The sequence below is a fragment of the Echinops telfairi genome, unplaced genomic scaffold (assembly GCF_000313985.2).
Source record: "Echinops telfairi isolate 266 unplaced genomic scaffold, ASM31398v2 ScPeMD7_1;HRSCAF=3_0, whole genome shotgun sequence".
Classification (NCBI taxonomy): Eukaryota; Metazoa; Chordata; class Mammalia; order Afrosoricida; family Tenrecidae; genus Echinops; species Echinops telfairi.
This window is the reverse complement of record NW_022103896.1, coordinates 725,511-734,921: the sequence shown is the minus strand read 5'-3', so window position 1 is coordinate 734,921 and position 9,411 is coordinate 725,511. Positions and strand designations below refer to the sequence as shown.

Genomic DNA, 9,411 nt, shown 5'->3' with positions numbered 1-9,411 from the left:
CCTGCCAGTCCCCTGGAGGTCCAGACCCCCATAAGCACCTCAGTGGTCAGGCCCACAGCTGCACCCCTGTCCCCGTCCGTCTCCCTGATGTGAGGCCGGGCAGTCAGCTCACCTGGGCGTCCTGCAGCAGGTCCTCCAGGCGGGTAACCGTGACGGAACGGTCACAGGTGTACTTCCTGCGCAGTGTCTCCTGCAGCTTCTGCAGCTGCTCCTCGGCCTCTCGGACATCTGAGAAGAACTGGAGCAGCAGCCAAGGGTCACCTGGGCTCTCAGACTGCACCGTGGGCCTGACCGACCCCCCAGAGTTGGCGGGAGCAAAGTGGAGGGAAAGGCCTGGAGGCAGGGTGGGGCAGGAAGGGTTCCCCGGCACAGGGCAGGCTTACCTGGAAGTAGGTGGTGTTTTCCTTCAGGTGTGCCTCGATGCAGCAGCACAGCTGTAGCATCCAACTCCACTGTGTCTGCAGGGCCCCCTGGAAAGACTGCAGCCCACCTGGGTCAGGACCCGCGCCTTCTCCACCGCCCTACCAGTCCACACCAAGGACGCGATGCTCCCCCCACCGCAGCCCCGCCTCCACCCGCTCTGAGGGCTGGCTCCTCCCCCTCGTCCCCTCTCCTACCAAACCCACCTCCACCGTGGCGCGGGCAGGGTGCTCTTCGCGCAGCAGCCGGTCCCCTGTGGTCTGGATCTCCTTGATCTTCTTCTCCCGAAGCTCCAGCTCCCGCATCAGGGCCTGGCGCAGAGACAGGGTCAGCCGCTGGGGGCAGGCCGCTGGCTCCCAACCGGACCCGCATGTGGGGGGTGGGGGGAGCGTGGCAGGGTCCGGGCACCGAGTCTGGGGGCCTGGGGGCCTCTCACCGAGTAGCTCTCCTTCTTGGCGGCCATGTTGGCGTTACGATCACTCCAGTCAAAGGCCACCTCCTCCTCCTCCTTCTCATTCAGCCACATCAGCTCCTTGGTGGCGGCCACCACAAAGCTGTGCAGCCCCTCCAGGGCTCGGAGCCGGCCCTTCGAGGTGTTCTATGGGGGCAAGCAGGGTGTCAGTGGGTGACCCCCACCCCTGGGCCCGGCCCTTGCCCTTGGTGCCCGTCTGTCAGCCACTCACCAGCAGTTTGGCATACTGCAGGTCCAGCCGGCCCAGGCAGTCCGAGTAAGCACTCCGGGTGGTTGGAGAGAGTTGGTTCTGTAGGGTCAAGATCAGGGACTGAGCCACGAGGTGGATCCCTGCCATCTGTGCCCATTCACCTGGTCAGTGGTGCACGCTGCCATGCCCACTCCACCTCATCAGTGGGTGCCCACCAATATGCCCACCTCATCGCTGCGCGCCCGCTCGATCTTGGCCCGGAACTCCTCGATGGACTGGTGCAAGCCGCGGTGGCTGCCCAGCTGAGCCTCCACGCTGGGCAGGTCCACGCCCCACTCAGCACCGTCCACCCGCCGCTGGTTCTCCTCCACCCAGGCCAGCAGGTCCTGTAGGTAGCGCAGCGTGGAGCTCTCGAGCTCTGGGTCTCGGGCTCTGGCTGTGCTGGGCGCCACACTCGGGGTCACGGGCACGCCCCCCTTCAGGCGGAGGTTGTACTCGGTGCGGACAGCCACCAGACGCTCGTGCAGGCGGTACACCCTGGAGCGGAGCAGACACGGCGGTCAGCGATGGCGGGGAGGCAGCAGGCTTCTGGGTGGGGTGTGAGGCAGGGTGGGCGGCAAGCAGGGCCCACCTGCGGTACATCTGCTCGCCCTGCGGGTGCCGCCCATCCTTAAGGGTCTGCACGTCGTTGAAAAGCAGCCGGATCATGCCATCCGCCTTGTCCAGGTCCCGCTCCACCTCTCCTGCCCGCTGGGGCGCCTTACCCGCCACCAGCAACCGGAAGTCCTGTGAGGAGGGTGGGGTGCTATCAGAGCTGGTGCCCACCCTCCCTGCCACCCTCCTTTCGGGACCCTGGCAAGCCCCGCTCCTGCTGGTGCACAGTCCTCAGCCAGCCGTGGGCTCCACACCCCCATGAGGGTAGGGCTGGAGCCGGGTGGGTGGGAGGGGTGCCTTGGTCTCCTGCACCCACCCCGGTGCCTAGGCAGCTCAGCAGCCACAGCCCGGGAAGGCGGGGCGGCAACCAGGGGGCGGGGCGGGCGTGGGCACAACCCTGGGCTCCCTGGCCCCGCCCCTCAGGCCCCGCCCCTCGTCCCGGAGGGGCTCCCCTCCAAGTGCGCAGCTGCACTTGGTGTGGCAGGATCTGGGGCCCCGCCTCCCGCCTCCCCCCCCGCCCCTGCCGGCCCGGGATGGGCCTCACCGCCTGCAGCAGGGCGTCAGCCTGGTTCAGCTGCTCCTCGCACAGCCCCGACTCCATCTGCAGTTTGCTCACGATGCGCTGCAGACACTCCAGCCTGGGACCCCAGCGCCCGCCCCAAGTGAGCGCCGCGGCCACCGGCCCCGCTCGCCCGCTCCCTGCCGCTCGTCCGAGTCCGCCTACCGCCCGCGACCCCACTGACACCACTGGCGGTTGCTGGGCCACCCAGCCGCGGGGTTCCTCCCTGCCATGACTCACCCTGGACTTCCCCGCTCCGGGCTCTCTCCCCCCATCTCCCCCACCCTGGCCACCTCCCTTCCTCCCGCAAGTCTTCCCACCTCTCAAACTCGCTGCGCAGCTGCTTCTCCCGGTCCAGGATGGCCACGTGCAGCTTGCCCCACTCCTTCTCCACGTCCAGCGGGTGGTAGCCAGGAGGCATCTTGAGCTGGCCCGCTTGCACCGCGCCCTGTGGGCAGGGGCCGCGGCCAGGCCATGCTCACAACCCACTCTGTCCCACCCCCAGCGTGCATCGTCCACCACAACCCATGCACTGGCCTGGCCCCCACCCCCTAGCCTCGCCCCTCACCCCCACCCCTTGGCCCACAATCCTGGCCTAGCTGGGCCCCCACTCACCTCAAGAGACTGGTAGATGGCTTTGGAGCGGTTCTTGTCCGCCTCCTTGGCTGGAAGCTCCGTCTCCTTAAACTTGAGGAACTGGCACCACAGGATCTGAGGGACGGATCGGATGGGTCAGCAGCTGCCGGGGCCTCCCCCAACTCCCACCACCGGGCCAAAGCACGCCGCACCTCGATCTCTTCGTAGCTGGCAGGGAACTTGCGCTCCTCGAAGGCCACGGTGTGGTGGCGTATCCACTGCAGCAGCAGCAGCACCAGCTCCCTGTACTCCTGCCAGCGCAGCTGCAGCTCCTGCAGGGCCAGCAGAGGCGAGTCAGCACAGGGTGGCGCTCGGAGGGGTGTAGAATGGGGAACGGGATGGGGGCTTGAGGTGAGGTGAGGTGAGGGTCAGGACTATGAGCAGAGGGGTAGCAGCCAGCCCCCGCCACAGACCCCAGTCAGCCCATCCACCCACCACTCACGTTGGCCTTCACCCCATCCTGAGCATCGGGCACACGAGGCATGGCGTCGTACAGGGAGGACACATAGGTGATGATGGACTTCTCGTCAGGGTGGGGGACGTCCACATCTGTGACAGGGGGAGGGGTCAGAGGGCACCCTGCCAGATCTGATGGTGCCCCCCCCCCAGTGTCACACATACCCTCAGGGTCCAGCAGCCGCGTCACTCCCAGGTCTCGCTCGGCCACGGAGAAGGCCTGGTCCAGGTTCTGCAGGTTGCTCTGACGGTACACCTTGTTCATGTCGATGAGCATGGGCCTGGGGACGCACAGGGGGGGTGGGGGGCTATGCAGGGGCAGAGGCTCACAACAGAACCCCCGACTCAACACACACACACACCGGAACCCACCCTCCACACCACAGACCCCACACACACAGCAGGACCCACCCACCCCCAGACAATAGATCCAGCCCCACACACGTGTGTGTGCCACATGCTTGGACACTGTCCACCTGGCCTCAGGAACCCATCGCACACACCCCTACTGGGCCCGGGCACAGTTTGGGAGCTCCAGGGTGCTGCTGCCCCATGCAGGAGGGCCTCACGTGGGGCAGCCAGCATGGTGCTGGGAACCAGCAACCCTGCTCCCCCATGGCGCTCCCGAAAGGGCCCGGGGTGGGGTGGGCAGAGGTGGCGCCTGCCCGGTCCACACCCTCCTGGAGCTGGCACCAGTGCTCTTCACCGCAGGCCATGGCTGCAGCCAGCGCCAGACGTCCTCCTGCCCCAGCGTGTTTGGAGCTGCCCGGCTGTGCCCCCACCACGCCCCGCTGCGCGGCCCAGCCCCCGCGTACTTGTGGCGGTGGATGATGGCATTGAAGAGGCGGCCGTCCCGCCAGCTGGAGGTGAAGTTGTCACAGTGCAGGTCCTGGTAGCCTTCCACCGCGCGCTGGGACCACAGCAGCAGCTTCTCCTTGGCTGTCATGTCCTCAGACTGCCCGCTCACCTGGATGTCCGAGATCTAGGGCACAGGGGCCTGAGCTCTGGTGGGGCACCCCACCCCCAACCTGCCACCTAGAGCCATATACCCAGGCTGCCCCTCCCTTGCTGCCACTCTGGCTGGCGCACAGGTTGTTCTCTCAGCCGGGGAGAGGGGCCTGGACCTCCTGCGTCATCCAGGATGGACACGGGGTGGCTCCCTGGGCGTGAGAGGCAGAGCGGCCACCACAGGGCCCCCGACCATCCTCCATCCCTCAGGCCTGGGGCTACCCACCCTCCCGCATGTCTGTCTGTCAGCCTGCCCATGTGACTCAGCTGTGGTGCCGGCAAGGCAGCGCCTGCACAGCTCTCTGATTTGTGGCTTCCTGTGCCACAGGACAGGCCCTAGTGAGTCAGCAGCCACCGTGCTGCCCCAGAATGCTGCCCTTGGGCTCGGGACCCATCCCTCTTGGGGAGGCTGCCTGCCCTGCCCTGCCCAGCTAGAGCCTGAGGCCAGGAGACCAGGCCTGGGGACCCAGGGGGGAGCCCCTCCCCTCCCTCTACCTGGAAGTGCAGGATGATGGTCCAGATGAGGCCCAGGGTCAGCTTGGGGTTGCCGTCGGCAATGTCATCGTTGCGGATGTTCACCAGCTTCACCTGCGAGCAAGGGACTTCAGTCCTGGCCTGGCCAGGCTCAGTGGGGACGTGCAGGCAGCGTGGGCAGCGGACACCTCACCTGGTTGTGGCGCAGGTAGTCCAAGGCAATCTGTACGTTCTGCAGCTTGTGGAAGCGCATCCTGCCCTTCTCCCGGGGCTGCGAGAGGGCAGGTGTCAGGGTCCCAGGAGCAGAGTGCCCCAGCCCCCCCAGGCAGCTGCAGCAATGACCCGGTCACCCCACACCCCATGCACCCTCCCCAGCTGGGAGCGGGGGGTCAGCGGGGACTGGGCCCAGCAGGGGCTGGGGCAGGAAGGAAGGGGCTGGGATGAGACAATGACCAGGAAGTCGTGGGTGGAGGGCAATTGCTCGGGGCCCTCCCACCCAGCAATGGCAGCAAGATGGCCCCCAGCCTGACTCAGGCAAGGCAGCAAGAGGGTCAGCAGGTGGTGCAGATGCACGGCCACCTGTGTGGGGCTTGGTGGCCCTGGTCAGCCCGGGTGAGCACAGCTCCAGCCACGGGGAGCCACCTGCAGCATGGCTGGCGGGCCCAACCACTCACCAGGCGCAAACTCCTGACTGTGTCCCGCTCTCTCGGCTGCCCAGCCAGAGCAGGGCAAAGGGAAAGGGGCAGAGGTCAAGGTTCAGAGTCCAAGCAGCAGAGGAAACCAGAGCAGAGCAGAGCGTGAGGTCACCGGGCCAGACGGCGGGGCGGGGAGGGCACTCCCGACGCCCGGGACCCAGCGGCGGTGCGGTGGGGAGGCCAGGTGGCCCAGGAGCAGAGCTGGACAGGAGGATGGGTGGGAGCCCAGGATGGGCAGGGGGGCAGGTGGGCAGGCAGGCGAGAGAAGGCGGGCCGGGCAGGCACAGGAGCGTACCAGGCTTTGCCCCGAGAGGACCTCCAGCAGGGAGAGGAGGTTGTGGCCATCTCGGAGGTCTTCATACAGGTCACTGATATGCCTCTGGGCCTGTGGGAACAGGGGGCTGATGTCCACCAAGTGCCCAGAGCAGCCGAGGGGGCCAGAGCTTGCCCTCCCTGCCCATGAGACACCTACCTCTGCCCTCCAGTGCTAGGGGAACCGCAGGGGGGCGAGCAGGAGCAGAGAAAGAAGAGACAGGAGGGGTGTGGGGAGGGGACAGAAGATCAGAGGCTGCAGAGATGAACATGAGGACACAAGAGCCCAGGGGCCGGCGCCAGGGCAGCAGGAGGGCAGGGGAGTGGGCAGGTGGCCCCAGACCTGAGCCCCCCCAGAGCAACCTCCTAACCCACCCCCCACCCCCGAAACTCTCCCAGCACCACAGGGCACCCACACAGGTGCACCGGCAGGTGAGTCCAGTGTCTCTGGGCGCCCACACCCGCACACCCACCTTGAGGAGGTGCTTGTTGACCCACTTGGTGAAGGTCTTCTTCTGCACACGGTCTCGCTCATCTGGGGAGACAGGGAGAGGGTCAGCCCGCTGACCAGGAAGCACAGAGCAGGCTCGGCTGGCGGCTCCAGGACCCTCCAGATCACTTAGGCCCAGGTGCAGCCTGAGATGGGCGGGGCCCAAGAGCTGCTGCCACACCCAGCACCTGAGGAGCAGCCCGTCAGGGCCTGCACCGCCCCCCCCCCATGCCCCCAGCCTGTGCTCCAGCAGAGCAGGGGTACAGAGAAGCCCCTCTGCCCTGTGCTGGGCGGGACAGCCCCGCCTCCCAGCAGCCAGGTAGGTCCCTGGCAGTGCTGCCCAGGCTCTGTCTGTGCCCCCAGCTCCCTCCTAGCTCGCAGGAAGGGTTTCCTGCCACAGGAAGCGACCACTCCCGGCTGTCCTGCCCGTGGCAGGTCTGCTACCTTTCTTGCCCTCGGAGGCCCTGAGCACTGCCAGGTAGAGATTGTCCTCCGAGCTAGTCCTCTGGTGGCCCAGGCCCTGGGGCTCAGGCACGCGGAGCCGGTTCTGGGACATGGTGGCCTCGGGGCTGTGTGAGGTGCAGCGAGGCCCACGGCAGCAGTGGTAGACGCAGCGGCACAGCTACCAGCTCAGAGGAGCTGAGTCCGTGTGGCCGCTCCCTGCCTGCTGCTCTCGCTGTGGGTTGCCCCCGCCCCCTGGGGCCCCACCCCGCCCTGCCCGTCCCCCAGAGAGGGGAGTGTCCCCCCAAGGCAACGGCGGGAAGGCTGGCGGCCCCTCCCCTGCAGCCGCACCCTGCCTCTCCAGAAACGGGAAGTCAGGGTTTCCTCCACCACCACCCCCCTCTGCAGGGCTGTGTGTGTGTGTGTGTCCGGGCTGGTACCAGGACCAGCAGGCAAGGCCCTAAGAGGGCACACATCTGGGGGGAGGGGGAGCCTGGGGGGAAGTAGTAGGGGCAAGAAGCCCTCCAAAGAACAGGCCTCTAGCCCTGAGGAAGCAAGCAGTCCCACAGCTGCAGGGACCCCGTACCTGTGTGGCCTCCAGCTCAGGAAATGGGGCCAACTATCACTTCTTCCAGCCCACCCCTCCCCAGCTACACTAAGGAGCCACACACACCCAGCTTGGTCCCTGCTCCCAGAGCCTCTGGGGTCCCAAGCAACTTGTAGCAGGGAGCTCTCCACGCCCACCCACCCGCCCACCTGGGCTGGGCAAGGGCAGGCAGACCAAGTACATGGCTGAGTGGTGACTCACCGCTGAGCCTGGCCAGACACTTCCCCTCTGGGGGATGGGGCACAGGGGGCAGAAGGAGCAAGGGGGCACCTGAGGGCCCTTCCCACCCCGCCAGTGGTGACTCAGGCTGGGGAGGGGGTGGCATGAGTCATGGGAAAGGAACACACCTGGGGCAGGAGGGGTGGGGGGCTGTTTGCAGCCAGGTGGGGCTCAGAGACAAGGCCACAGGCTGTAAAAGTGGACAGCACAGGGGCAAAGGGCGCTGCTGGCTACCCCGGCCCTGGGGACACCCTCTGCAGGTCAGAGAATCAGCCCAGACATCTAAGGGATGGCCAGCCCGCCCAACCACTGCCTAACCGCAGGAATGTTCCAGTTCTTGCTGTGCGGCCAGCCTGATGGGATCCAGCTGTGGGCTCACCCCTCCCTCTCCTGCACCCCCAGGGGGCCTCTGTTCTGGGAAAGGCCCACCCCACGCCATCCCTGCCGCCCCCTCTGCAGCCACAGGAGGGCGCCAAACCTCAAGAGGCTGCCCCAGACGGTAGAGCAGATCAAGGCTGTGCCCCCTCCCCACAAGGACACAGCCTGTTCCCCTGGACATGGACCCCCGGGAGATGTCCAGAAGCCCCGGCCCTCTCGCTGACTGGTCGGGACAGGGGAGGAGGCTCAGAGACAGAAATCCCACACTGGTCAGCCTCTCACTCCTTTGCTTCTTCAAGCCACAACCCCCACCCCGCACCCCAACTTGAAGCCTCTAAAAATACCACCTCCCCCATGCCCGACCCCCCTACTCATCATCCTGGTAGCCTGCCAGGCATCCTGGGCACCAGCAGTTGGGAAGACGGGGGTCATCCCAATGCCCCCCAGGAAGGAAAGGTTGGCCCTGAAGGGCCACATCACACACCCTTGCCTGCAAGGATGTGGCCTGGGCAGAGGCCAGCTGGACGCTCCTCGCTCCCAGGCCCAGCTCCAGTAGCTGCACTTCCTAGTTGCCTCTCACCAGTGGTCAGCACCTTACCCCCTGCCCCTGAAGCCTCTGTTCTCTGACACCCCTCCCCCCAGCCCTGAGCCTTGTTCTGCCCCCACTCCACAAATGTTGGCCCCCACTCATTTTCTGCTGGACTTCAGCTGGGGACCCCACTCGCCCCAGGGTCCCAAGCACAGGTTGGCCTTAGGCAGCCCACCAGAGCCATTAGTCCAGTGGCCCTATAGGAACACATGCCCTCTGAAGCATGTCATCGCCCCTAGACAAGTGTGGACACAGACATACCCCAGCTAGCAGAGGGCCAGGCTAGAAAACCCTGCGTGGCCATAAAGCCTGGCACGGCTTGTGCAGGAGGAGGGCTTCCTACTTTGAAGGTCAGATTCCTCCCACGGAGCCTCCCTCTCCAGCACCCATGGCTAAAGCTGAACGCCTGCAACCAGGACCGGCCACCCAGTGCCAGGTGATACCACCCCACCCCCAATGCCAGGTGCTTCCGTAATGGTGCGGAGGCGGGGCTACCCGGGTCCAAGCCACCCCATCCCAGTTCGGCTCCGGGGCGCACCCACCTACGCAGCAGAGCTGCCCATACAAGTAGGCCCTGCGGGCCCACTCACTGCCCCCGTCCAGCCAGCACAGCCGCTCCAGCACGACCTCCCTCTGCGCGGCGAAGGCGCCCCCCGCCCCCCACGTCCCGGCTGCAGCCATGAGCCAGGCACCCAGGCGACAGTCTCCGAGTCTCCAGCCCGGGCCTCGAGCCTGGCTGCCAGCCGCTCACCACACCCACCTTGTGGAGGAGCTGATTGTTGACCCACTTGGTGAAGGTCTTCTTCTGCAC

At 66.6% G+C, this 9,411-nt stretch overlaps 1 protein-coding gene across 14 annotated transcripts in view; it reads right to left on the bottom strand.

Moving 5' to 3' along the window:
- The window catches only part of LOC101643659 (plectin), a 52,557-nt gene that overhangs the window by 15,744 nt on the left and 27,402 nt on the right, over window positions 1-9,411 (bottom strand). For 4 of the 14 annotated variants that reach the window (XM_004697362.2, XM_004697365.2, XM_004697361.2 and 1 more), the window contains 18 exons: window positions 6,350-6,411; window positions 5,860-5,949; window positions 5,063-5,140; window positions 4,891-4,983; window positions 4,203-4,369; window positions 3,553-3,668; window positions 3,374-3,480; window positions 3,084-3,203; window positions 2,911-3,006; window positions 2,616-2,743; window positions 2,281-2,374; window positions 1,714-1,868; window positions 1,310-1,619; window positions 1,104-1,181; window positions 857-1,018; window positions 627-731; window positions 384-479; window positions 113-238 (listed from right to left, as the gene is read on the bottom strand). In XM_004697362.2, the coding sequence (XP_004697419.1) occupies window positions 113-238; window positions 384-479; window positions 627-731; window positions 857-1,018; window positions 1,104-1,181; window positions 1,310-1,619; window positions 1,714-1,868; window positions 2,281-2,374; window positions 2,616-2,743; window positions 2,911-3,006; window positions 3,084-3,203; window positions 3,374-3,480; window positions 3,553-3,668; window positions 4,203-4,369; window positions 4,891-4,983; window positions 5,063-5,140; window positions 5,860-5,949; window positions 6,350-6,411 (2,183 nt within the window). Of the gene's footprint in view, window positions 1-112; window positions 239-383; window positions 480-626; window positions 732-856; window positions 1,019-1,103; window positions 1,182-1,309; window positions 1,620-1,713; window positions 1,869-2,280; window positions 2,375-2,615; window positions 2,744-2,910; window positions 3,007-3,083; window positions 3,204-3,373; window positions 3,481-3,552; window positions 3,669-4,202; window positions 4,370-4,890; window positions 4,984-5,062; window positions 5,141-5,543; window positions 5,580-5,859; window positions 5,950-6,036; window positions 6,052-6,349; window positions 6,412-6,810; window positions 6,923-9,142; window positions 9,164-9,411 lie in introns of those variants that run through there. The other 10 variants (XM_045297348.1, XM_045296020.1, XM_045299937.1 and 7 more) reach the window with 6 other exon arrangements.